The 27,927-nt window shown below is 35.1% G+C and overlaps 2 protein-coding genes and 1 pseudogene across 5 annotated transcripts; all 3 read left to right on the top strand.

The window, feature by feature from the left end:
- Positions 1-9,108: 9,108 nt before the first annotated feature.
- Positions 9,109-15,779, top strand: LOC102623506 (CSC1-like protein At3g21620; annotated as a pseudogene).
- A 2,039-nt stretch (positions 15,780-17,818) lies between these two features.
- On the top strand, positions 17,819-20,583 carry LOC102623796 (hypothetical protein). Of its 3 annotated transcripts, none has more exons than XM_006469583.4 (5): positions 17,830-18,235; positions 18,565-18,721; positions 19,787-19,837; positions 19,976-20,068; positions 20,285-20,583. In XM_006469583.4, the coding sequence occupies exons 1-5, from the start codon at positions 18,063-18,065 to the stop codon at positions 20,342-20,344; spliced, it is 534 nt and encodes a 177-aa protein (XP_006469646.1). In that variant the 5' UTR covers positions 17,830-18,062; the 3' UTR covers positions 20,345-20,583. The 3 variants fall into 3 exon arrangements, with proteins under 3 accessions (XP_006469647.1, XP_006469646.1, XP_006469648.1); XM_006469585.4 differs by having other exon boundaries at positions 18,088-18,235; positions 18,557-18,721; XM_006469584.4 differs by lacking the exon at positions 19,787-19,837 and having other exon boundaries at positions 17,819-18,235.
- Positions 20,584-20,860: 277 nt separating this feature from the next.
- LOC102624461 (condensin complex subunit 2) lies at positions 20,861-26,425 on the top strand. Of its 2 annotated transcripts, none has more exons than XM_006469587.4 (13): positions 20,861-21,314; positions 21,574-21,675; positions 22,299-22,416; positions 22,573-22,646; positions 22,716-22,776; positions 22,870-23,070; positions 23,174-23,460; positions 23,567-23,699; positions 23,775-24,031; positions 24,180-24,213; positions 24,702-24,838; positions 25,098-25,208; positions 25,824-26,425. In XM_006469587.4, the coding sequence occupies exons 1-13, from the start codon at positions 21,051-21,053 to the stop codon at positions 26,010-26,012; spliced, it is 1,968 nt and encodes a 655-aa protein (XP_006469650.1). In that variant the 5' UTR covers positions 20,861-21,050; the 3' UTR covers positions 26,013-26,425. The 2 variants fall into 2 exon arrangements, with proteins under 2 accessions (XP_006469650.1, XP_006469649.1); XM_006469586.4 differs by having other exon boundaries at positions 20,862-21,314; positions 23,543-23,699.
- Positions 26,426-27,927: the final 1,502 nt, after the last annotated feature.

The raw sequence follows: 27,927 nt of genomic DNA, 5'->3' as shown, positions 1-27,927 counted from the left end.
ATAATTTAGATAATAATATTTGTGTCATAAAAAAAATATTTATTTGTTCCACAAATCTGTGCTGGATTAAAAATTATTCACTTTAACAATGTTATTCTCTTACACTCTATTTGATATAACCTTTTAAATATAACCTACTTAAGTAGAGTTTTTATCATTAGAATTTTTACTTAAAAAATTTTAATTATTTGGTTATTAATTAAAATTTTTATTAAAAATTATAAAATTATTTAATAACTAAATTTTTTAAAGCTATGTTATAAAAGAATGAAATGAGATTGTTAAATAAGTGAATGATATCTTAAATATTTTAACATTTCATAAAAATATTTCAACTTCTACTTTTAAAAATTAAATTTTGAGCTTTTCCTATTAAAAGTATAATAACTTATTTAATCTATTAAAAACAATCAAATGAGAATAAAAAATTTGATAAATATGCTTGTGAGGTCAAATTAATTTTTTTTTTTTATAACAAAGTGTAACTTTCATAGATAAATTAAGAGAACAAGTACATTAGGTGGGTTGGGCAAGTTTCCAACCAAATAACAGGTTCCACAACTTTTAAAGCTAAACCAACTAAAGTATGAGCAATACTACTACAGCTTCTGGGGGCATGTTGACAAATGACATGGTTCAGTCTTTTCAGCCTTCCATGAACTTCTGAGATAGTCCAAAAAATCTCCACTTTGCTACTCTTCTTTTTTGTGATTAAATTCACCACTTTTTGGCAATTTGATTCAATTAATCAGTGGGATGCATGCTGCATTTTCTGCAATTTCCAGCCCCCAATTTGCTACTTCAGCTTCTGCAGATGCTATACTGCCATAATATCTAGACTTTTTCATAGCAGCAGTTATAAACTCTCCTTTGTCGTTTCTGATGGCAATTCCCAGTCCAACCAATTGGTCTTTCGTCTTGATTGCTGCATCCACATTCATTCTAAACCAGCCTTCAGGAGGTGGTTTCCAACTTGGCTGAGTAGGGGCTGCCTAATAATGTGGATTATCTTGCCTTTGGGGGGATTTGACTCTTCTATACGATTCCACAGTTGCTTCAGCTTTAGCTACTCATATCGGTCAAATAAAAACTTATTTGGTGTGAGGGCTGTTACTTACAGAATCTGTAAGGTAGCCCTCTCCTAAAAAAGTGACACCGCTTAATGATTTAGATATTAAATTAATTATTATTAAAATAGCCTATGTCGGTATTAGAAGTCATTCAGTTAGGACTGGGTAAACAGGGGTGGAGACAAAGAAGTGCCGAGATTCTGATCTTACTACAGCCCAAATTTGTCCCACAAAGTTGGCCCTCATTGGTAGAAGATGGGCCCACTTCGCACCAACTCGGTGTCTCCTTTGCTCTCTTTCTTTTCTCTTCCCTATTGGGAACTCGTTGCGTCATTCACACCAATGCTATATGTACCAACATCCACAAACTTATCCTTGGAACTAAGGATTACAACCTTTGAACCTGCATCATGAGAAGACCATTCGTGTAGATGATGGGTTGGAAACAAGAGGGGATGCCTAGATACATAAACACTAGTGTCTCCGAGTCAACCTTCACTTAAGCCCTTTTCTACCCAGATACAATTTTCTTACGAGTATCATCATCAATTGTAAACTTGTAAAACACATACTTTCCTTCTTCAACCATTCCAGATTCCGACTTTCCAAATAGAAGCGGCTTAAGCGTACACTGATCTGTCCCCGCTGACATGTCATCTGGACTCACTATATTAACCTCAATATCTGTTTCCAGAACAGATACGCTTGAAGAGGGTTTCAACTCAAGAACTTTTAACTTGTATGCCAACTCCCTATAATTGACAGTGAGTACGTCATCTTGAGAAAGGGTGGCATGCTGGCGAAGGCTTGTTTCAAGAACAACCTTTTGATTGGGTAATTCTGCAAAACCAATCTCCACAGGCTGAAGTTTTGCATAAGCAATCGAACATAGCGAACTTCAACAAACGAATTGTTTGGAGTATCACTGGGGAATTCATCAGCAGTGAACTCCAAAACATCTGAATGAGTGCTCCTATTACTTTCTTTCTCGCCATCTACCATATTCGATGGACCTTCTTGGTGACGCACTGATAAGTTGAAATGCAGAGGAACTTTATCAAATGCACCTTGACCAGACAATTCAGTGAAACGGGACGGAGGCAATTTGATCTTATCTCCGCTGCCCTGAAAAGGCAATCTTATCTTCCAACAAGTTGTTTTAAGTGATTGATTTTGACTGATTATCGTCTCTCACGATCTTCTTGTGAAGATATGTGTATATGGACTTAAATGAAGAAACTGGAAAAGTAGAGAGCTGTTGTGCAGATTGACTTCAGTTGATGGGGTCTATTTGATATCTTCCGCTGACGTGGCATGAATTCGTTGTAATCTGTTATAACGAAGCCCAGCACACTGATATAAAATAGAGGCTGACGAATGGTGCCTGATACAGTGCTAATATCGTCTTCATTTGTTCATCATTTTGCATAGAATCTGTTTCATTGTGATCTGTGCATAATCTTCTGTAAATCACCTGTGATTGGGTTAGTTCTTGATCAATAATAATGAGTAAATTTTCCTTCTAAGTTTGCTGGTCTGTGTCTTTGTTTTGTTTCTGGTTTAGCTTCTTTGTTCTGGCTTTTCTTGATTCGATTGTGTTCTTGGTGTTTCTACTCACCAAGATTCGTGAGTCTTGCTGTGGTTTAGGCTTAAAATCTTAACAAGTGGTATCAGAGCCTGGTGAATTTCAACCATGTCTCTTCCAAAGCATGAAATCGAAAAATTCACCATTGGTGGTGATTTCTCGCTTTGGAAGCTGAAAATGAAAGCTCTCCTTATGCATCAAGGGCTTGAATCTGCCCTGGACGAAGAAGATCCAGAGGCCTCTACAGGTTCTGGGATTGATGACAAAAGGAGACAAATACATAATCGAGCTCATAGCACTCTGATTTTGAGTCTTGGTGACTCAATCTTGAGAGAGATCTCTGAAGAGAAGACAGCCTTAGGAATTTGGAACAAGGTTGAAACCCTGTGTATGAAGAAATCCCTGGCTCATAGATTGTTCTTGAAGAAAAGGTTGTACACATTCTCAATGAGAGAAGGGGTTACAATACAAGATCACATTGACACTTTTAACAAGATCATTCTTGATCTTGAAGGGGTGGAAAATGTAAAAATCTGTGATGAAGACAAGGCATTCTTCCTGCTGAGCTCTCTACCAAAGTCTTATGAAGGCTTTGTAGATACAATGCTCTATGGGAGGACCACTTTGACTCTTGAAGATGTTAAAGCATCCCTCAGCTCAAAGGAGATTCAGAAGAACTGTGAGCTTGAAACAAGTAATGGTGAGGGGCTGATTGCAAGAACAGAAAAGAAGAAAGATCAGAAGAACAAAAATCAAGGAAAAGGGCATGGAAAGAACCAAGAAACTGCAGACAAGAAGAAAAAGAAAAGAAAGTGCTTCTACTGCAGAAAGGAGGGGCATTACATAAGGGATTGCTTTGAGAAGAAGAAGAAAGAAAGTCAAGAAAAGTCAGGGGATGCAGCAGTAGCCTCTGATGATGGTTCTGATGGATATCAAAGTGCTGATTTACTTGTGGCCTCAAACAGCAATACAAAAGGTCAGTGGGTCATAGACTCTGGGTGCTTTTTTTTCATTTATGTCATGAAAAAACTTTATTTTACAAATATGAAGCTGTTGATGGTGGTAGAGTCTTAATGGGAAACAATAATGTGTGTAATATTGTTGGTATTGGTTCTGTAAAGATCAAGATGTTTGATGGAACTATAAGATCTCTACATGAGGTGAGGCATGCTCCTAGGCTAAAGAGAAATTTAATCTCTTTAGGCATGCTAGACAGCTTAGGGTATTTCTTTAAATCAAGAACTGGTGGTTTAGAGATAAGAAAGGGGACTAAGATAGTAATGAAGGGGGTTAAAGAGAATGGCCTATATGTATTGCAAGGCTCATCAGTGCCTGTTCAAGAGGGAGTTTCTGCTGTTTCTGAGGAAGATAGAACCAAGTTATGGCACCTTAGGCTTGGTCATATGAGTATCAAGGGGCTGCAAGAGCTTAGTAAACAAGGGCTACTTGTTGGGGATAGAATCCAGCAGCTGGAGTTTTGTGAAAACTGTATTTTTGGCAAATCACACAGGTCCAAGTTTAACAAAGGGGAGCATATGTCTAAACAAGTTTTGGACTATGCACATACTGACCTTTGGGGGCCTGCTCAGGTCCCTTCCTTGAGTGGTGGCAGATATTTCATGTCACTTATTGATGATTACTCAAGGAAGGTATGGATCTACATACTCAAGACCAAAGATCAAGCTTTGGAAAAATTCAAGGTCTGGAAATCATTAGTAGAAAATCAGTCTGGCTTCAAGCTGAAATGCTTGAGGACTGATAATGGCTTGGAATTTTGTAGCAAAGTATTTGAGGAATATTGCCAAAAATATGGCATAAAGAGGCACAAAACAGTGAGGTTCACCCCCCAGCAGAATGGCTTGGCTGAGAGGATGAACAGCACCTTGGTGGATAAAACCAGATGTATGCTGATAAATTCAAAGCTTCCAAGGAGCGTTTGGGCAGAAGCTGTCAATACAGCAAGTTATTTAGTTAACAGAAGCCCATCTTCTGCAATTGGCTATAAAACACCAGAAGAATTGTGGAATGGAAAACCAGCAAACTACCAAAATCTCAGAGTTTTTGGGTGCCCTGCTTACCTCCACATCAATCAAGGCAAGCTGGAAGCAAGGGCCTTGAAAGGAGTCTTTGTTGGATATCCTGATGGGGTTAAGGGGTACAAAATCTGGTGTAAGGATCAAGGGAAATGCATAGTCAGCAGGGATGTTGTGTTTCATGAATCTGTATTGCTGAAAGAAAGTGCAGAACATGATGCTGGACTGCAAGACAATCCAGCAGCTAACAAATAATCTGGATCTGAAACTTCCAAGGTTAAGGTGGAGCTATTGACTGATAAAGGCAGTGAAAAAGAAGCAGCTTCTGATGATGAGAGGGCCACAGCTGAAAGTGAGGAACATGGGGTATCAGAATTGCCACAAACTGACTTACAGAGCTATCAGTTAGCTAGAGATAGAGTTAGAAGGGAAGTCAGAGCACCAGTGAGGTATGGCTATGCTGACTTAATTGCCTATGCACTATTGTGTGCTGATGAAGTGACAATTGAAGAGCCTGCTAACTTCTCTGAAGCCATGGAAAGTGTGCACTGTGACAAGTGGCTTGAGGCAATGCAAGATGAAATGGAGTCACTTCAAAGAAATCAGACTTGTACACTTATACCAAATCTAGGAAACAAGAGGTTGATCAGCTGTAAGTGGATTTTCAAGAGGAAGGAAGGAATTCCAGATGTTGAACCTCCCAAATATAAAGCAAGGCTAGTGGCTAGGGGTTTTACACAGAGGGAAGGTGTAGATTTCAATGAAATTTGTTCTCTTGTAGTGAAGCACAGTTCAATAAGAATCTTATTAGCCATGGTAGCTTTACTTGACTTGGAGCTGGAGCAGATGGATGTAAAAACAGCCTTCCTTCATGGTAATCTTGAAGAACAAATATTGATGGCACAGCCTGAAGGATTTGAGTGTAAAGGAAAGGAGGATTATGTTTGTTTGCTGCATAAGTCCTTGTATGGACTCAAGCAATCCCCTCGACAGTGGTACAGAAGGTTTGATGATTTTATGGTCTCAAAGGGCTATCACAGAAGCAGATATGACAGCTGTGTTTACTTTGGTGGATCAGATCAAGGTGGAGTTGCTTATTTGCTTCTGTATGTTGACGATATGTTAATTGCAAGCAAATACAAGTCAGAGATAGAGAGGTTAAAGAATCTGTTAAAGGTTGAGTTTGAAATGAAGGATCTTGGCAATGCCAAAAGAATCCTTGGGATGGACATTATCAAAGATAGATCTGCTGGCACTTTATTCTTGAGTCAAGAGAAATATATCAAGAAATTTCTGGAGAGGTTTGAGATGCAAGACTGTAAACCTGTTCAGACGGTCCACAATTCAAGTTGTCAGCAGCTCCAACATCAGAAGATGAGTCTCAGATGAATGAATTCCCATATGCACAGGCTGTGGGGAGCTTGATGTATGCAATGGTATGCACCAGGTCAGACATAGCTTATGCAGTAAGTGTTGTCAGCAGATATCTCAGTTGTCCAGGCAAGGTTCACTGGAATGCTGTCAAATGGATAATGAGGTATCTAAAGGGTTCTTCTACTTGTGGTTTGCTGTATGGGAAGACTAAGAGTGACAAAATTGAAGTCATGGGGTTTGTAGACTCTGACTTTGCTGGAGATCTTGACAAAAGAAAGTCTACATCAGGATATATGTTTGTGTTAAATAGTTGCCTGATCAGCTGGAAGTCATCTCTTCAGTCTGTTGTTGCTTTATCCTCAACTGAAGCTGAGTTCATTGCAACTACAGAGGCAGTAAAAGAGGCCATGTGGCTGAGGGGCTTGCTTAATGAGCTATGGTTAAATCAGAAAACTGTTCAGGTTTTTTGTGATAACCAAAGTGCCATACACTTGGTGAAGAATCAAATGTATCATGAAAGAACCAAGCACATTGATGTGAAGCTCCAGTTTATCAGAGATGAAGTTGGAAAGGGTACAGTGGTTGTGTCCAAGATCCATACCAGTGTGAATCCAGCTGATGCTCTAACAAAATCACTTCCCACTGCAAAATTTGAGTTCTGTGTGAATCTAATGGGCATCATGCCCAAATCTAACTAAATTCAAGAAGATGAATTGTAGTTGAATGAAGGTTTTTAGGTGCTGTATTATTGAAGGGATCAACTGAATCAACTGCAAGGTGGAGATTGTGAAGATATGTGTATATGGACTTAAATGAAGAAACTGGAAAAGTAGAGAGCTGTTGTGCAGATTGACTTCAGTTGATGGGGTCTATTTGATATCTTCCGCTGACGTGGCATGAATTCGTTGTAATCTGTTATAACGAAGCCCAGCACACTGATATAAAACAGAGGCTGACGAATGGTGCCTGATACAGTGCTAATATCGTCTTCATTTGTTCATCATTTTGCATAGAATTTGTTTCATTGTGATCTGTGCATAATCTTCTGTAAATCACCTGTGATTGGGTTAGTTCTTGATCAATAATAATGAGTAAATTTTCCTTCTAAGTTTGCTGGTCTGTGTCTTTGTTTTGTTTCTGGTTTAGCTTCTTTGTTCTGGCTTTTCTTGATTCGATTGTGTTCTTGGTGTTTCTACTCACCAAGATTCGTGAGTCTTGCTGTGGTTTAGGCTTAAAATCTTAACACTTCTCCTTTAATTAGCAAGGAAATTCACTGATACTGATAAAAAGAGAGTATCACTTGTCATTTTGCACTGTTTTGGCCTTAATCCAATGTGCCAAGAACCATAAGCAAAATTAAACACCCTCACCAAATTCTTTCTTTTTGAGTGGTAAGAAGAAACGTTCAGTTCACAATCTGAGTATCTGAATTCCTCGCGTTGTCTTTTTGACGTGTTTATCTTATCCGAGAATGGTAATTTAAAGCCTATAATCACGGCATGACCAAAACAGTGCCCGAGCGGCATTTGTCAATGCACATCTTCTAAAATACTGGGAGCAAAAGACACTTGTCCGTTACATGGCCGCAAAAAACAAGGAAATTTGTCCCCTCAGGATAACGTAGACCCTCGTTGGCCCTTTGGGAGGATATCGTTGAGGTTTCTCATTTTTAATGTTTTCTGAAATAAGGACCCTAGTTTATACACTCATATCTAATATGTCCCTGTATACTTAATAAGCGGCTAAATTATTCTTATATTTTAGGGTTAGGGTTTGCAACTTAATAACGGAAAGGTCTGCTAGCAACAATCTCCCATAAGAGTGATTCGCTCTCTCAGCTACGCGACACGTATTTTCCTTTTTTTTGTTTGGTTATTTGAGCAAATTCAACAAAATAAAAAAAAATCCTACGATTTGCTATTTTAAATTTTCATTCCAAGCTTTCTGTTCATTTTAATGGTTCGATTATAATTATATAATTATTTAAATCTTCTCAACCAGTTCAAGCGTCGTGTAGTTGAGGTAGCGATTGTAACAATCGCTTTTTGTGAGTAACTATTACTAGTACTTCTCATGTACTAAGTGTATGTTTTGTATAATTTTTCTAATAGTTAAAAGTATTTTTTTTATCACAAAAGTTTTTTTTATAAAATTTTTTGTGTTATTTGGTTATATTTTGAGTAGAGTTTTTAGATATTTAATAAGTTGTTACCTCTATTCTAAAAAACTTAAATTCTAGACTTTTGAGAATAGAGGTTATAAATTTTTTTTAAAAAAGCTAAACTATGTAAAATACTATTATTTTGTTTCATTATCTTATTTCAATTTTTTTATAACATCAAAATAATTGTATGTTAAAATAATTTTGTAAATTTTAATAAAAATTTTCATTAATAACTAAACAATTAAAATTTTTATGAAAATAACTTTAATTGTAAAAGTTCTATTTGGATAAATTTAATTTGAAAAATTATAGCAAATAAAAAAGTATACTCGGAGTCATCTTAATAGAGTTGTGGGCCTATTTGGTATATATATATATATATTATGCTTATTAATATTAAATACAAAACAATGAGGGATCTCTATGATAAAAACTCATAATAAATTTGTGATTGATGAGAAGACTTTACACATTCATAAATAAATAGTAGCCGCTAGAGATCCCGGGCATGCACAAACCTTTGCTAGTAAAATAATGAAAACCGAAATAATTTTAATGTACCAGCCAAAGCAAATCATGTTTCCATGTTGGTAATATTAACAGTTCCACTTTACTTTGCTTTCCCAATCTTTTTCCATTTTTTTTTTTCTTTCTTTTATAAAGAGCCAAGAATAATAATAAAATCTATTATGAAGAGTGCAGCCTTTTTTAATGGGGCTTTGACTCATTGTGTTTGTGTCTGATCTGTCACGCTTCTAGACAGTTACAACTGCAAAAGGCCTCGACTCCTCTGTGGGTCCACACGCTGCGGCATTTTGCTTCTCATTGGTGGCATTTTTGTGGGGTTTGGACTTTGGATTGTGAAGATTAAGTGCGGTTAGAAGATTCAGTTTAAAGAAGGTATGTGAACGGGTCTTTGAAGTTTTTTGCTTTTTGTTTCTTTGTTTGGATGATGGAAAATTGTGGGAAAATATTAGTAAATTATCATACACTTGTTTCTTTTGTCGTTTCGTGTTTCTTGTTCTGTTCTTGATGAATAAAAGACAGTCTTTTTTTTTTTCCCTGTTCTTCCAAAAAATTTTCTTTTTTCTTTTTGCAAAACTCAGTGATTTTTTTTTTCACAGGAATCAATTTTTATCTTTGAAAACGGACATATGGCTACACTTGGTGATATAGGAGTTGCTGCGACTATTAATATCCTCAGTGCATTTGCTTTCCTTTCGGCATTTGCCATCCTTCGGATTCAACCTATAAATGATAGAGTCTACTTTCCCAAATGGTATCTGAAGGGTTTAAGAAGCAGATCTTTGCACACCGGTGCATTTGTAAGCAAATTTGTCAATTTCGACTTTCAGTCCTATCTGAGGTTTCTGAGTTGGATGCCAGCGGCCCTGCAAATGCCAGAGCCAGAGTTAATTGAACATGGGGGATTGGATTCTGCTGTTTACTTGAGGATTTACTTGATAGGGTATGCTCTACTGCATCGTTTCTTTTTAGCTCGTGAAATTGGCTATTTGAAATGCACGATCTTTTCTGATTTATGTCAAGAGGAGAGTTGTTTTAATAAATATAAAAGTACTTGTCGCAATTTGAAAAATTAATGGAAAATTGCTTATATGTTGTCCTATGTCATTCCCTGTTTAGGAATTAGTTTTTCTACCCGAAGTACTATTTGGAATCGGAATGATATAGTATTTTGAATGTCTCCCTTTTGCCTGAATTTGCTTGATTTATCTTACTGGACTCACTGTACTTTTTTTTGTTTTCTTGTTTTAGTGCAGGCTCAAAATTTTCATTCTGATTGCCTGCCTTGCTTTTGCTGTCATAGTACCAGTTAATTGGACCAATAAGACCTTAGAGCATTCTAAATTAAAATACAGCAATATAGACTTGCTCTCTATATCAAATGTTCCACTTGGATCAAATAGGTAAGCTGAAGCATCTGATTTTAAGGTCTGTTGTATTTTTATCTTTTCTCACACCATCAGTGTTTATCTTTTCTTCCTGATGTTTACACATTGAGTAACAAATTTTTACAACTTTTGACATAAGTGCTAGCTTATTTACAAACATGAGATTCATTCTCTTATTATTAAATGGTTCTCTTTTAGCTTTCACTGGAGTTAAGAATCATGAAGTTAGGTTCTGTTTTCAAATTTTTATGCAAATCAAGATGACAGTCAAAAAGATATGGCTGACGTCGCCACTATTGAATGATTTTCTTTTAGCTTCCACCGGAGTTAACCATTTTGAAGTAGATATTTTCAGAGTTTTATTCAAGCCAACGTGACAGTTAGAAAATGTGGTTGATTCTGTCTGTGGATTGACAAATTTCGCTACACATTTTCAGAATGTCTTCATTCCAAAGATTTTGTAGCAATCTTGGCTCCTGGGCCTTTTTAAGATTTTTTTTTTTTCAGAGGTAGGGCTTTTACATCTTTTGGTTTTATGTATATTTCAGTATATCTGCATTATGTTTTATAGGCATTACAAACTTAGTGTAAAGGCAAAGGCACTACAGGCGCTGAATGGTCAGATGTATGACCGTTGGGGGATTTCATTTTATAATTCAATTATAGAGGCTTAGCCTTAATGATTTTATTATTTTCATATGGGATCATATGTATAGCACTTTGAAGATAGTTGTGGTGAGTCGTATTTTGGAATTTCTGTTTTCAGAATCATTATTCTCCAGTGCAAATATTTCCATCAATATAATATTTAAATGTTGGCAAAGTAAATTTATTCTTACCTTGTGCATACTTTGGTCGTAGATTTTGGATCCATCTGGGAATGGCTTATGCGTTTACCTTCTGGACATGCTATGTGCTGAAGAGGGAGTATGAGATTGTGGCAGCAATGAGGTTGCATTTTCTTGCATCAGAACACAGGCAGCCAGATCAATTCACAGTAAGTTAAAATGTTGAGGGATATCAAAATTGGTATAACTAGTTGGCCCTGTTTTGTATTCGGTTAAGATGCAGAGCCACTGTGGGCATTGGTGTTTCTTGTTTCTCACAAATGCACTAGCAAGAGACGCTGTTTGTATATGCACTCTTTTGCATGCGTAATTCACAATTTTGGGTTCTTTTTAGAATATACAACCACAGAGGTCTGTTCATTTTCTTTTAGCTTTTTTGCAGCATATTGTGAGGTTTAGGAATACTAATAAGTTATTAATAGTATTTCAAATACTTTCAAGTTGACTTCTTTGACCAATCGGGGAGCTGTTCCTTTCTTTTCAATCATGATTTCTGGAACTTGCATATTTTGTTATAGGTGCTGATGAGAAATGTCCCACCAGATCCTGATGAATCAGTTACCCAGCTTGTGGAACATTTTTTTCTCGTCAATCATCCAGATCATTATCTCACTCATCAGGTTTGTTATATTATCATTATGCAAATATTCTTGCCTTAGCTGCCTACACAAAAATATCTTATTCTTATTACTATCTCTGGATGCTTAAGCCCTATGCGCGTCCACGCACACAGACGGATAAGGGAAAGAGAGAAATTTTTATAAGATTGGTTATTAGATTATTTCAATTTAATTGAAACTAATAAGCTTATACTAGACTACACTATAATCTATGTTATGCTGATCCTTCAAATATTAGATGTGCATCACGCATGGTAAATGATTCTTGTGAGTAGCTAGTATAGATTTGGCTCTAAGAATAAGGCTACGAATGAACAACTGCAGATTAACCATGTCTTGTTAAACAGTATCAGCTGACATTTCCTGAACCAGACAGGCCATTCATGTAAAGCCAATTCATAATTTTGCGGAATTCTTGATGACCATACCCCTTATGGTATGTTTGGTTCGAAGAAATGGAAGGAGTAGAGAGGAAAGGAGGGGAAAGAAATGAGGGGAGGAAAGAAGAAGTTCATGTCAAACCAAACAAAAAAAATAATCTTTTTCCCTCATTTTCTCTCCTCCTCTTCCCTTTCCTTTCAATTCCTCTTCTCTGGTTTCATTTCTTCCAACCAAACATGGCCTTAAGTTCTTACATTGATAAATTAAATATATTTTATTTTCTTGGTTTCGTTGGGATATGAAGGTGGTATGTGGATTTGTGTTCTCTATACAGAACTTCAATAGTTTGCCGATGTTTCTTCTTTAATTTTTATTTTACATGTTGGAATATGTGGCCAGGTTGTTTCTAATGCTAACAAGCCCTCTGAATTAGTTAATAAGAAGAAGAAAATGCAGAATTGGCTGGACTTCTATGAGCTTAAATATTCAAGAAATCCATCCCAAAAACCCTCTATGAAGGTACCGCACAGCAATTGATGAACTATTGGTCTTTCCTTTTTTCTTTCTTTTTTTTTTTTTCTTGGGGTTATATCGCTTGGAATTAGTAGTTTTGAGCAAGATTACTAAATTTTTTGAGGATATCTTTCTCATTAAGCAGACTGGTTTTCTTGGCCTCTGGGGAGAAACAGTGGATCCAATTGATTTTTATACTTCCAAGATTGAGACGCTTAAAAAAGAGGCAAGTAGGTTTTCTTAATCTTCTTTGACTTTGTTGTTTCAATTTGTTGTTTTAATGCATTATTCTTCCCTTGTTTCTAAAGCCTCCTAGATTACCCATACTGGTCCAAGCTGATGGCCTATTTGTATACAAACATTTATTGTCATTATATGTCCAAAGCTTTTTTCTTCTTCAACTTCTAGAAATGGAATCTTGAAGCCTTTCTTAATTTACTAATCACTGAGAATTCCACTTTAGTCCTTATTTGTCAAAGATCTCCATTTGAAGCTGAAGCAATACAATCCATATGTGTGTAAGCTGAACAACTTTCTTCGGCCCCATTTTTGTGATTGATGTTTCGTAGATTTGAATCTAGCATATGATGGTCAATTTTAAATGTTACTTGTGTGCTTAATCACATGGTCTTATATGAATTCTTTTCAGATAAGCTTGGAGAGAGATAAGGTAATGTGAAGCAGCAAATCTGTCATTCCAGCAGCATTTGTTTCCTTCAAAACTCGATGGGGAGCTGCTGTTTGTGCGCAAACTCAACAAACCAGAAATCCGACTCTATGGCTGACTGATTGGGCTCCGGAGCCCCGTGATGTATATTGGGATAACCTGGCAATTCCATTTGTCTCACTCACAATTAGGAGACTTATTATTTTTGTCGCATATTTCTTCCTGACCTTCTTTTTCATGATTCCCATTGCAATTGTGCAATCCCTTGCAAATATTGAGGGCATTGAGAAAGCCTTACCCTTCCTTAAACCGATAATTGAAGTGTAAGTTTCTTCTTCTTTCTTAAAAGCCTATAATTCATTATTTTCATATCCTCACACTATTTTCAGATCAAAGTAGTTTTGTTTTATAATAGGAATATTTATACAAATCTGTTTGGGAAACCAATCAATGTACCGTAAAAGTTTCTGCAGCCAATTGTAGGACCTCCTGAAATTAAGCTTTCATTCAGTTGAAATATTTTAAGAATTTTTTAAATTTATCACTTTTTGATTTGCTAGAAGTTTTATTGAAGTAAATTTTAAGTTTTACTGAAAATAAATTGAAGAGAATAACTAAAAAAGGATAATGTGATTTTTCTGCTCAGTCCTGGCTTGAGTTTTCTAAACATAAATTATCACATTTTTCATGCAGGAAGGTCATAAAGTCATTCATTCAAGGTTTCCTTCCGGGAATCGCATTGAAGATTTTTCTAATCTTTCTACCTGATATATTGATGCTAATGTCGAAGTCTGAAGGATTTATTAGCCGAGCAGCTTTAGGGAGGAGATCTGCTACTAGATATTATATTTTCCAATTTATTAATGTATTTCTTGGGAGCATAATCACTGGAACAGCATTTCAGCAACTAGATAATTTCATGCACCAGTCAGCAAATGAGTATGTCCTTTTCACACGTGCTAGACGTTTTACAATGATGATTAAACAATTATAAGTTGCCATTTTATATTTTTTTTGTTTTCCCACTCTATTGTAGATTTAAGAGTTGGGAAAATCTAGTTTTACTTTTGTAATCATCTATAAGTTACGAGTAACAGTTTGCATTGGATATATTCAATAGCATCATATCATTATATCATAGCAGGATACTCCACTATATCTTATTTGCGACACATTAATTGATCCAATGCTCATTTGGTGTATTGTACATCTGTTGTTAACATTAATTGACTACTCTCTGCAGCATACCAAAGACAATCGGTATCTCCATTCCAATGAAAGCAATGTTCTTCATTACTTATATCATGGTTGATGGGTGGGCTGGAGTCGCTGGGGAGATTCTGAGGTTGAAACCTTTGATAGTCTATCACTTGAAAATTTTCTTCTTGGTGAAGACTGTAAATGATAGAGAAGAGGCAATGGATCCTGGAGCCATCGGTTTTAACACTGGGGAACCGCAAATTCAACTTTATTTCTTACTTGGCCTTGTTTATGCTGTTGTGGCCCCCTTCCTCCTCCCTTTCATAATAGTATTCTTCGCACTGGCATTTGTTGTCTACATCCATCAGGTAAAATTTCAGGGTTCTTCTAAAAGAAACTTTTATGCTCCTTGAGGCTTCAGCCAATTAAAATATTCTTGTATGTTTGTAATGTAGGAGCAGTAAGAATACAAGCACATCATATGCTATCAGTTTCATTGCACACCAAACATATATGATCGTTTCTTTACCCTATACTAATTAATCTGTAGGTTATAAACGTCTACAACCAAGAGTATGAGAGTGCTGCAGCATTTTGGCCTGATGTCCATGGCCGCATCATTACAGCACTAATTGTCTCACAGCTGCTGCTGATGGGGTTATTAAGCACAAAAGAAGCTGCTCAATCAACTCCATTGCTGATCACGCTTCCTATATTGACAATATGGTTCCACAGGTTCTGCAAAGGACGTTACGAACCTGCATTTGTCAGATATCCATTACAGGTAGGTTTAACGCGGCAACTGCCACGCACATTGTTCGTACATGATGTAAAATGCTATCATGAAGTGAATAATAGCTTGAATTTCTGGCATTGGCCCTCTAGTTTTGTCTTTAATTAATTCTTTCTTGTTTTGAAATTGCAAATTACACAATTTTCAACAATTTTTTGTTGGGTTGCCAGGAAGCAATGATGAAAGACACATTGGAACGGGCAAGGGAACCAAACCTGAACTTGAAAAGCTTCCTCCAAATTGCTTATATCCATCCAGTTTTCAAAGAGGTACAGGAGAGTGAAAGTGATCCAGCTTCTGAGGAATCGGATCAGGAACCAGTGCTTATCCCAACAAAGCGTCAATCTCGAATGAACACACTGTTGCCAAGCAAACATAGCGGTTCAATGACATCCCTTGGGTAACATTCTCCAATAATGTAGGAACTGTTAACTTGCCGTTTCATTGTACATGCCAGTTCCCAGGAGGTTAGATAGGTTTCTTTCGGTTCGGATATACATTGTAAATGTGATAAAGTGTAACACTAAGGCGAGGTAGAGTTAGTAAAAGAGATATGAATCTGATATTTTAATTTTATTTTAACTAGGGATGGCAATGGATGGCATCTATTGTGGCTTAGTCGTTACCAAATCCGCAAGCAACCCTTAGCAGATTTTTTTTTTTTTAAAAAAATCACTTACCGGAAGTCTCAACAATTATAAGGGGAAACCTTAGGTGTAACTGTGGTACCGTGCCACAGTTGCATCCAGTCGTTGGATTTCAGTAGACCCCACCAATCTAAATGCATCCAACGGCTAGATGCAACTGTGGCATGGTGCCACAGTTGCACCGTAGTCTGATCCCAATTATAATAACTACTTATAACCTGCAGCGGATTTTTTGAGAATTTTCTGATTTAAAATCACAAGTATTAAAAATATTTTTTAATTATACATAAAAATTTAAATTATATAATTCAAACCATAAAATTTTTGACAATATCATAAAAATCTCATTGACAATATTTAATTTTAGATTTTATCAATACAAATAAGAAAGTAAAATTTCAGCATTAAAACAAATGCATAAAACATATTAATATAACATAAAATATTTTTTTATAGGTAAATCATTTATCACTAATATCAATTCTTCATTTCTTTGCTCCGCTTTTAATTAGTGTACAAGTATTGTCAATAATGTTAACAAGTAAATTTTGTACAACTACTACTAAAAATAGATTAAACAATTAAAACTCTAACTTTAGTAAGCAATCACTCAAGTCATTAAAGCAAAATAAACAAAATAAATCAAATTAAAATAAAATATCGGTAATTTTAAACTTAAAATAATAAATTTTTATGAGTAAATTTTTTAACGTAATTTTTATAATTTTAATTTAAATGCATAAATAATTAAAAATAAAAAGTGTGGGTTGGCAGATATCTGTAATTTTTTTTTTTTAATATCAAACTTACATATAACTCACAGTATGTTTAAGTTTAAAATACCAAATTCGTTCGTAACCAGTAAAATTACCTATAGCAAATAAGATTTTACTAATAGGTTTAAGTAAATTTATGAGTTCACTAATAATTACACTGTTTTAAGAGAAACCGGCATGTTGGCATTTGCATAATCAAAGTTTGAGGGCACAATAAACAATTATATGAATGCTTCACCTAGAAGCAATACAAAGAGTGATCTCCAAGCAAATCACATGTCCAAGTCCAACGCCAACAAGTGCACAGATGCATGCACCATTGCCATGCGCAGCTCTATGTATGATATATGAAAAAGCAGGTTAATTCAATAAGTAACTCAATGATTTGTTATGTTACATAATCATGTAATATATATAATTATATAATAGCCGTCGGATGAAAATTCAATGATTATAGAAATAACATGATTTTATTATCTTATATTTTTACTATTGTTAAATTTACATCCAACGGTTACTATATAATCATGTAACATACATGATTATGTAACACAACAATCTCCCTCAATGATTTCGTGGCGTCAATAATTTATATAATAATATTTGTGTCATAAAAAAATTTATTTTTTTCCACAATTCTGTGGTGGATTAATAATTATTCACTTTGTTGCTAGTAATTTTTTCTTTTCTGAACAATGTTATTTTCTTATGCTCCGTTTGATTTACCCTTTCAAATATAACCTATTTAAGTAGAGCTTTTATTATTAGAATTTTTACCTAAAAATTTTTAGTCGCTTGGTTGTCAGTAAATTTTTTTATTAAAAGTTATAAAATTATTTAATAACTAAGTTTTTTAAAATATTTTAACAATTCGTAAAAGTGTTTCAACCTCTACTTTCAAAAGTCTAAATTTTGAGCTTTCGTTATCAGAGATAAAATAACTTATTTAATCTTTAAAATTTTTACTAAAAATAATTAAATGACAATAAAAATTTTGATAAATACTTGTGTGATCAAATAAACACTTATAATTATAAACAAGTGATACCGCTTAATGATTTGGATACTAAATTAATTATTATTAAAATATCCTATGTCGGTATTGGTAGTCATTCGGTTAGGACTTAGGACTGGGTAAAAAGGGGTGGAGACAAAGAAGTGCCAAGATTCTGATCTCACTAAAGCCCAAAGTGGGCCCACAAAGTTGGCCCTCATTGGTAGCCCACGATGGGCCCACTTCGCACCAACTTGGTATCTCCTTCGCTCTCTTTCTTTTCTATTCCCAATTGGGAATTCGTTGCGTCATTCACTCCTCGTTAGAGAGAGAAAGAGGAGAGGGAGGTGGTGTGATTGTGGTTGTGTTTGTGGTCGTGGTCGTGGTTGTGGTTGTGCGAACTGTAAATTTTGAACTGTTGGGGATCGTCTCATCCAATAATTTTGGTGAAGAGAAAGCGGAAAATTAAAAAAAAATTAAAATAATGGATGAGGTGATTACAGTAGGAGATGCGGCGTCGTTTAGGAGTGGTCAAGCGACGTCCTTTTTGGATTCTCCTCCATCGTCGTCGTCGCTGTTCTTCCCTAACAACCTCCCTCTGATCTCCGCATTTCTCGCCTTTGCTCTTGCTCAATTCCTCAAGATCTTCACCACTTGGTCCGTCGGTTTAATTTTCTCCATTTTTCGTTGTAATTTTATTTTATTTTTTTCGCAGCATTTCTCTTCATTTGGTTGGTTACGTGTTGCAAATTTTGTTGATTTGATATTTTGTCTGTATAAAAAAGTAGATTGACCTTTTCATTAGGGCTTGGAGCTCCAAGATGCTCCCTTTGATTGTGGTTGATCTCCAATTCAAAGAATAATGGATGTACGATATAATAAATGTTAATTGAATTGAAAATTAGTTTAAGCAAATGTAATTAAAAAGTTGTTATTTTGAAATAAAAATGTCTCAGTTATTCTGTATGTTTTTGCTAGATGCTCAGGTATAAAGAAAAGAGATGGGATTCTAAAAAGATGCTTGACTCTGGTGGAATGCCTTCGTCACATTCTGCTACTGTGTCGGCTCTAGCAGTAGCTATTGGTCTGCAAGAAGGGTCAGGAAGTCCATCTTTTGCCATTGCAGTGGTCTTGGCTTGCATTGTATGTTCTCATTTAACTTTATTAATTATCACTTATAGACATCCGCACGCACACACACACACATTACAAATTTTCATATGGCTTGATTTCTGCAATTGGGCATGATATGCTTGAATTTGCTTGGTGCTTACTGTGTCTTGTTGACATTTCTTTTCAATCTGTTAATGTGCTTCCAAGGTAGAACTGACTCTTAAGATTTTTATTTGTTTTTGGGTTTCTTGTATTAGTTGAAATTTCATCTTTTCCTAAGAGAGTGTGTTCTATTCATGTATGTCCTTCATTTGTCAACAATTCTGGTATAATAAAAGCAGGCACATGTTGGTTCAGTCATTCTTTTGGTTGTCGGTTCGACTGTTGCTCACCCGCTCCATTTGAAAAAAAAAAAAAAGAAGTGATTGGTGAGAATGAGGAATCAAGTGCAAATGATGTGAAAAAAGTATTGTTTTCTTCACTTTGAACTGATTGGAGAATTAAAATCTATGCGGATTTCTCCTGACACTGATGCACTTTTTGATTATACCGAGTAACTATTTACCAACCATAATAATTGAACACCCCCCCCCCCGGGGGCGCGGGAACCAAAAAAGAAAAAGTGACCATATTCTCAAAATCAATTTACATTGTTGAATGCTTTAAAATTAATTCTTTATGGATTTCTTGGTACTCTTTATTCCCGAGGGCTGTTTTGTCTTTTTCTTTTTCTAGTTTAAGTTTCTTCATATGTCCTTGATTGAGGAGACTCAATTATTCACAATTAAGATATCTGACTGCTATGCTACGGATGTCAGTGATAACTCCAATAATCATTACATGTTCCGTGTCATGATGCAGAATTGTTTATTTTATCTGTGATACAGTAAATTTCTTCGAGTTGCCTATAACGAGGCCTCATTCAGCCTTTGCCTTGATAGATCCAATCACTATCTTTTTGGTTATTTGATTTTTAGTTGCTTATTATTAATGTCCTTGTGCTTCTGGTAAATCTCACTTTATTACCTCTTTGATAATGGCAATCTGCTTTTACAAGCTAGTTGGGTGTGGTTGATAATTCTTAAAAATGTTTAGGTAATGTATGATGCCTCTGGGGTCAGACTACATGCTGGTCGGCAAGCTGAAGTAAATCCTGGTTCTTAGATTCTTTTTAAACCTCAGTTGGATTTGTTATTGCTTGCATAATTATGTTGTAAAGACACTGACATACAGAATTCTTCTTGCATAAATTGATGTTTGATTATTTATTTTTGCTCATTGCAGTTGCTGAATCAAATAGTATGTGAGTTTCCTCCAGACCACCCATTGTCTAGCGTTAGACCTCTACGTGAATTACTTGGTCATACCCCGTTACAGGTAAGAATGATGCTTTTGTCCCTAGCTCTTCTAATTTCTGTGTAAACTCCCAAGACCCTGCCAGATGCACATATTCTCCAGTTATATGGTAAAAAAACACTAGTGTTGCTTTAGTGTGTTAAAACGTGACTGTGCTACCGACGAACTTCACTGAAACTGAATGTTTACTCAAAACATTATAACCAGTCAATGATCAATTTGTTTGGTATCATACAGGTTGTGGCCGGTGGTATTTTGGGATGCGTTGTAGCGTTTCTGATGAGAAACTCGAACTAGATCATTACAAGATCAACATTGATTATTTGTTTCGTCTCCAATTGGCCGATAACCTGGTAGATATAGGCAGCAGCTCGGCTGGGAGATACAAGTGACCTAAACAGATGTATAATGTATTCAGTCGTTATTCTGTAGTGATTTTGGGGTTTATTTGGAGACTGGATGACTATGTTTTTTTGTTAACCTAGAACTTCATTTTGTAAACTTAAAACCTCTGTTAATAAACGTCACTTAAAACCTCTGTTAACTTAATAAACGTCACTTCTTTCCTTTTCGAAACTCATGAATGTGTTATTCAACTTTTGATCCAAGTAATCTGTCAAGATTAATTTATTGTCACCGTTCACCTAATTAGCCAGTTGGGTAAAATTTCTCTCGCTAATAGATCTTGTCAAAAAGGACAGATCTTGAGAGATCAAGAACCAATTTAGCACAAATGGATGAACTATATATCTATTCATAAAACATAAAAAATCGGGATTTACATGATAAAAACACCCCAAATAAACCAGTTAGTGGTTCGAACGGCTTTTGATTGCCACGCCACATAATTACTCTCGTGGATCCCAACACACCATAATTTTTTTCCCGACCTCAAATTTCAAAACACTAAGTGGAGGGAAAATACACTCACACATAAACAACAACTAAAGCAATTAATTCAAATCAGTGATTCCAAATTTGGGTTGATTTGAATCAAACATAGATGGCTGAAACCCTAAGTCCGCTTCGGAGGCAGAAAGTTGCCATAGCTTCTCGCATCCAATCTCCAACCAGCCCGTTCTTTTTGGGCTCCAATGACGACGGGCTGGAGCGAGCCAAGGCCCGCGCGGCCCGCGCCGCCGCCATCCGCCGCAAGCCCGTCACTGTCCATTATCCACTGCCGCAACATGGTCACTCTGATTCCTGCCTCGGCAAGGACCAGATTCTCGAACTGTTCCACAATTGCATCAAGCTCGCCAGCGAAAATGTCCGTGCAAAAACACCCTTTAATTCAATGTTTATGAGTTCTGTTTTTTTAAAATGCATTCGATAGAAAATGTGATTTTTTATGCTTTATGCTTATGAAGATGGTTGAAGCGAGTATACCTTAAATTTGTGGACCTTTTTTTTTTCTTGTGAGATAATTGTGATTGACATAAATAGTGGTTTGGCATTTTGGTGTTTCAGTTGTATGGAATTCTTTTAATGTGTTTGTTGTTGTGGATTTTAATTGATGGAATGCGCAGAAAATCAATCAAAAGAATACATGGGAGTTGAATTTGATTGACCATCTCTGTGAGATTATTAAGGTTGAAGAAGAGAATGATGTGGAGACCAATTTCCAAAAGGTATGCTAGCCCCTTTTTATTTGTATATTTTTTTAGAAAAAATCATGAACTGATTAATGTGGAGAAGATTATTTTTTCTTAATCTTTATTTTTGTTTTTTTGCTATATAGGCTTAGAGTCAAATTTTGAAAATATTATGAAATAAAAACACCTTTTCTTATTGTTTTATCGATATTTGGCCATATTAGCGTGCCTTCTCACTACTTCAGCAATAATTGATCATACAATTGGATAAGTGCTCTTCCAGTAGTGTTGAGGCATATCAGGGGAAACGATTGTTGTGTCACTATGTGTTTGACATATCAATAGTTGACTGGCATTGTATTTCTAACAAGTTTGAGACTCTCATCTTCTCAAACATGATTGTTCAATGCACGGACACATCACTTAATCATGCCTATGGTTCAGTAGTCACCTTCGCTACTCTTTTGCTTTTGCTGAGACGTGTTTCCTTTTACATGTCTTGTTGGCATGTTTGCATCCTTGAAACATTTGAGTATGTCTGAGAAGATGAGTTTTAAACCTGTTTAAAATATAATAATACAAATGCTATCAAAAACTAGTCCTGCACTCTTTATGTGTTACATGCTTGAAATTTTGTACTACATTTCCTTTTTTTATAGGCAAGTTGCACTCTTGAAGCTGGAGTTAAGATTTACTCGTTAAGAGTGGATTCAGTGCATTCAGAGGCTTACAAGGTTCTAGGGGGGATTAATAGAGCAGGTCAAGAAAATGAACAAGGTTAGGTTTCTTATTATGGATTCTTTGTTTATTTGAAATTTGTATGATAATCTTAGGATTCTTGTTTCAAGAAGCTGATTTGCAGTATTATTCTGCCTACATATCTTGTGCTTCTTTCATGGTTGTGAGATTCCTGATGGTGTTTTATAATGTCAGACACCAGAGTGGAGGATAAAAATGCTCACAGTGTACACAGGGAAGGTTATTCGAAGAAAGATATAGAAAAAAAGGTTGATACTGTTCTTTTGTGGACAATTTGGTAATGTATCCAAATTATATTAACAGATTCCATATTGCAGCTGTCTCCTTTATCAACACTGGAATCATCTTTTGAGGCACTTAATGTGAAGAAATTTGATGGTGACCACATATCCTAGCCACGTCCATTAATGGTGTGAGATTTAACTTCAAAAATATGATGTAGCTTTTTTTTTTCCTTCTTTTTTTTTTTAGCTGCATTTGCAGTTGATCCCCTCTATCATCAAACATCTGCTCAATTCGATGAAGGTGGAGCCAAGGGGCTCTTGTTGAATAATCTTGGAGTATATACTGGATGTCAAGTGCTCTTTGATTCACAGGAAGTACCAGGGAAGGGCATGTCATGTGCAAGCCAGCATTCTATGTCAGATACAATTGACCTTTCTTTTGCCAGTGGTTTGTTGCTTCCCCTAGTATGTTGATTTTTGTGTCTGTTCTGAAGTTGTGTTGTTATAGAAATTAAGGTTCTAATTGCAATCAATCACTTTTCTATTCGTAGAATACATTGAACAGATGGTGCTGAACATGCAAGCAAAGGATGAAATCTCACCAACCCTTAGGACTATAGTCAACCAATATGATGAAGATAATAGAAGATCATCAGATACTTTTTCTTCTATCCAGAAATTAGTAGACCAAGTTGAAGCTGTGCATAATAATGAAGCTGAGTCTGATGGTGTTGCATTTGATGATTGTGGGACCAATGATTTTTATCATGATGACCAATCAAGCATTGTTGATGAGAACCTTGGTGGTTCAGATCCTACCTTTACCAGCTATCTTGAGGTTTTTGTCTCAGACTATGTGTTCATAACTTGAAGAATTTAATATGAAATTGTACCCCAATAAGATTAACTGACTTTTGCAGGAAACTGAATCATTTTCATTCCAGGACCCTGATACAGATGACAGGTTTGAGAGGGTTGATGAGTACTTGTTTTTAAATTTGGGATTCTCTTCAAAACAAAATGCTTGGGCAGGTCCTGACCATTGGAAGTATCGAAAAGCTAAAGGTCCAGTTGAAGGTGATACCGTTAATATATGATTGTCTTTTTGGTGGTTGGTTGGCATGGGAACATAAAATAGACTGTATTCTGCAGGTTCAAAAGATGATCCTGCTTTAGAAGGTGGATCTCCAGTAAGAACAAAGAAAATTAGGGGTAGAAGACAACCCGAACCTGATATTGATTTTAAAAAAGCCTTGGATGAAAAATTTCCAGATTTATTTGCTCCTCCCAAAAATCCAAAGTCATTATTGATACCTGGAAATAGAGCACCCAGTAATACAACACTGCCTGAAGATTGTCACTATCAGCCAGAAGATCTCATTAAATTATTTCTTCTTCCTAATGTAATGGTAATACTTGACACTTTTTATGCCTCTATGAAATGATTACATCCGAATGTTTCTTCTTCTGGTTCTATTTTTCTCATATTCGTTTGGTTTTTGGTTTTCCATTTATCTTCTTAACTCTATTTATGAGAAATACTTGTGCCTGTTCTAGTGCCTTGACAAGAGGAGGAGAAGAAAGTCCTCAGGTAATATTTTCTCTCGCAGATGCTTATCAAATGCTTTCTTTAATGTCTAAGGAGAGACACTGATAATTAGTGTCTAGCTATTTCTCATCAGTAGAAAAGGCTTAATAATTTTCATCTTACGAATGTTTTGGCACAAACTATTGATAAATTTATCAGAACCATGTTGCCTGGCATCCACTGTCATTAATGCCAGTCCCAAAAAAATTGTTTGAATGAATTTGTCTTTTGTTTGTTACTCCGAAAAAAGTTGCCTTCTTTTATTATATAATATTTACATGTTCAACAAGTTTGACTTTTTACAATTTCTATTAATTACATTTTTGTTTTCAGTTAATTGAAGCTATATATAATGAGGATTTATTAAACAAAAATTTATTCCCCATGATGATTCTGATTTTTCTTTTTAAATTATGATATAATTTCTCTTTGATGTATGAAATGGAATAAATTGCTAAAGGTTGTATTTTCATGTTTTCCTCTATCTTCAGTTGAAAGGCAGCAAACTGATGATCATGAAGGATTTCCATCCTGGGGTAATGAAAATATGTTTGATGGTCAATTTGATGACGGAAATGATCCAAGTGATGTGGAGGGCTCCGACACACTTGTCTCTCAGCCTCGCCAGGTTGGTTGTTGTGTCTTCGATTTAATCCTTGTGTTTCCGGATAAATGTAAATTACAGGGGTTGTGATTTGAAACCATAGCAATTTATGGCAATGTCTTATGATGAGGTTATTTATACTAGAACATCTGTTAAGAGGCAAAAGCTTCAGTATTTAAATAGTTTGATATGTACTCTAAAAAGCTATGTCAAGTACTTGGTATGTGTATTGGAAACTATTGCCCTGGTGCTCATGCTTTTGTTCTTTATCTTAACATCTCAGGTACAAAAGGTGGAAGTCGAGTATGACAAAACTTCTAAACAAGTTGATGTTCAAACATTGAAAGAAACCATCTGGGTCCATATACAAGAATCTCCTCAAATGGCTACTCAGGTATATATAGCCTTTGCCCTTTGCAAGTGATCTTTTGTGATATAAGATAGTGCTATATATAACACACGTAAACTTAACCAAAATAGTTTGATGAGGATACTAGGTTTTTTAGAATGTTAACTGCTGGTTGCTATGACTGCTTGCAATATGACAAACCCTTCTAGTTATTAGTAACACACAATTCTCATAGCTTGAGAAGAAAAGAAAAAAAAAATCAATGAATGCATAAATCAGGCTGATATTAGTTATGTGAAACAGTGAATAGAATTTATGTAACAAAGAGTTGAAGCTTACAAGACAGCTTGAAAGTATCAATTTAATTTTAGCTTTTATCTATTCATGGGAGCTGGGTTTGCACCAATTAAGCTAATTCCAAAACCCTCTTGAGAATAATGAAAAAGCATCCCACCAGATTTTTGTTATTATTATTCCTTTAAAATATTACATAATTGTAAACTAAATTCCTCTCAAACTCAAACTTCCATTACCGCCCTAAATGACTCAATTCTAATTGCATAAAAATCGATATTTTTATGTGAAAATTAATAATGTATTTCATTTTTTTTTTCCATTGGTGATTCCTAATTTTAGAAGTTTTGTTTTGTTTGTGAAAAGGATCCAGAAAAAACAGTATCTTTCAGGAGCCTCTTATCCAGCTTTCCCAGTGGCTGCAGGGCTGCTGCAACTATCAAAGACATTTCCCCTCATCTATGTTTCATATGTCTATTGCATTTGGCTAATGAGCATAGTTTAAGCATCCAAGGTTGTGCAAATTTAGATGATCTCAGCATAATCCTTCCCTGAAATTATGTACACACAAATGGCATAATACATCATCATCTCTGTGATGCTTGCTGCACTCAATGAAAATTATGTATCCAGATTAGCTCACTGCTCCACCGGCCACATTTTGTTTGTGCCTCTGTTGTTCACGCTCAAGTTTGTACCACAGACTGCGAAATTTGTCTTGATCTTTCTGTGCTAATTTGTGTGGATAGATTCATCTTGTGCTACGCATTTCTTTTCTTGTTTGGTTCCCCATGTGTTACACATTTATTTTATTTTTTGAGATATGAAACATTTTGGGACCAATGAATAGATCCACATGCTTGTTCAAGTAAATGGTCCCACCTCAAAGCCCTTTCTCATGGGAAGAGTTTGACTTGATTGCTCAATCAATATTGTCCCGTGTATAACAAGGAAACTTTGGACCACTACTCTAATTTCTTATTAGCAAAGGCATTATACTATTAAACATGATGGGATATTATCATTTTATTACCAAAATTATTCTTGACATACCATGTTAATATTATTATTTGTTGAAAAGTATATTTTACCACTAAAAGTTTGTGCCGTTATTAATTTACCACCCTTTCGTTAAAAAAAATAAAAATTTATGATGTTTTACTGATGTCATAAGGGTATCAAAAATATTTTTTTTAATTTCTATAAGGTCAAAATACTGCATTGCAAGTGTAAAATAAACAATAAAAAAACTTAAAAAAAATTAAGGGAAATAATTAGAGAATTTAGAAATTGATAACCTTAAAACCGGTCCCTCTCTCATTAATTTTTTTCTTAATTAAATTGTTATTGTTTTTAGTTGTAATTAATACTTGAATTTCATAAATTATAATATTAATTTTGAAGCAGAATTTATTATTATTATTTTTGTTGTTTGTCGTAATTTTGTTTTGCATATTGTTCATTATTTTTATTAATTAGAATTTTAGTTGTTTTCTAAATCTTATTAATTGTTATTGTTATTATAAATTGTTATTATTTTTAGTTGTGATTAATACTTGAATTTCGTAGGTTATAATATTAATTTTGAAACATAAATTTTTATTAATTGTTTTCTTTGCCATTTATCGCAATTCTGCATATTATTTATTATTATTTTTAATTATAATTTTTAGTTGTTTTTTAAATCTTATTTTTTTCACTGTTTCTTCCTTTTTTAAGGGTAAAATTGACTTTTAACTCATTTTCTGTTGAACGCTAACGTTTTTTTAACGAAAAAGTGGTAAATTGATAACAATGCAAACATTTAGTGGTAAAATACACTTTTTAACAAAGCATGATACTAACATTATATGTCAGAATTGTTGGGAAAAATACAGGTTTTTTAATTTTTATAAAACATTTTTAAGATCGCTCTCATATAATATATAAGAATATGTAATCTAGAAATCGTACCTTGAAAATCCGATTTGGTTTTTTCCGCTGAAGTGATTTAAGCTCTCAGATCACGATCCGTCACCACCACTCCTGTTAGATCACGATCCGTCACCACCACGTTTGTCAGATCACGAACTGTCACCAATGATCTTCCAGGTTATGACTCAGGTTTGATATGTACTTAACGTGTGGGCGCTTTTATCACTACCAAAGCAACTAGCACGAGAAAATTTTTCTCTCAACAATAGAGAGAAAAAGATTTTCTCTGATATGTATAAAGTAGCTACTCTATTTTTCTTTAGAAAAAATAAGCCTCTTATATCTCCCTTTAGTAAAAACCCTAGGCTCCCAATAATTAAAAGGCCCCTTACACATAAGCTAATTAAATGGAGCCTCCCACTAAATGATATATTTAGACTTTTGACCCAAATAGCTAGTTATCTTGCTTATTAATCCAGTAGTGGCGTAGTCAATTAAATGAGCTAACCCGGGGATTATTTGGGAACATACAATAGTGGCTATAACAATTAGGCCT

The sequence above is a fragment of the Citrus sinensis genome, chromosome 2 (genome assembly GCF_022201045.2).
Source record: "Citrus sinensis cultivar Valencia sweet orange chromosome 2, DVS_A1.0, whole genome shotgun sequence".
NCBI classification, from domain to species: Eukaryota; Viridiplantae; Streptophyta; class Magnoliopsida; order Sapindales; family Rutaceae; genus Citrus; species Citrus sinensis.
The sequence above is the reverse complement of the archived record's forward strand: the minus strand, read 5'-3'. Positions and strand labels throughout refer to the sequence as shown.

Excerpts from the sequence above, each read along its gene's own strand:
- LOC102623796 (XM_006469583.4), top strand. The coding sequence starts at position 18,063 with ATGGATGAGGTGATTACAGTAGGAGATGCGGCGTCGTTTAGGAGTGGT. Across the intron at positions 18,722-19,786 it reads CAGTGGTCTTGGCTTGCATT|GTAATGTATGATGCCTCTGG; the intron begins GTATGTTCTCAT and ends AAAAATGTTTAG. Across the intron at positions 19,838-19,975 it reads ATGCTGGTCGGCAAGCTGAA|TTGCTGAATCAAATAGTATG; the intron begins GTAAATCCTGGT and ends TGCTCATTGCAG.
- LOC102624461 (XM_006469586.4), top strand. The coding sequence starts at position 21,051 with ATGGCTGAAACCCTAAGTCCGCTTCGGAGGCAGAAAGTTGCCATAGCT. Across the intron at positions 24,032-24,179 it reads TTCTTCTTCCTAATGTAATG|TGCCTTGACAAGAGGAGGAG; the intron begins GTAATACTTGAC and ends TGCCTGTTCTAG. Across the intron at positions 24,839-25,097 it reads TTGTCTCTCAGCCTCGCCAG|GTACAAAAGGTGGAAGTCGA; the intron begins GTTGGTTGTTGT and ends TTAACATCTCAG.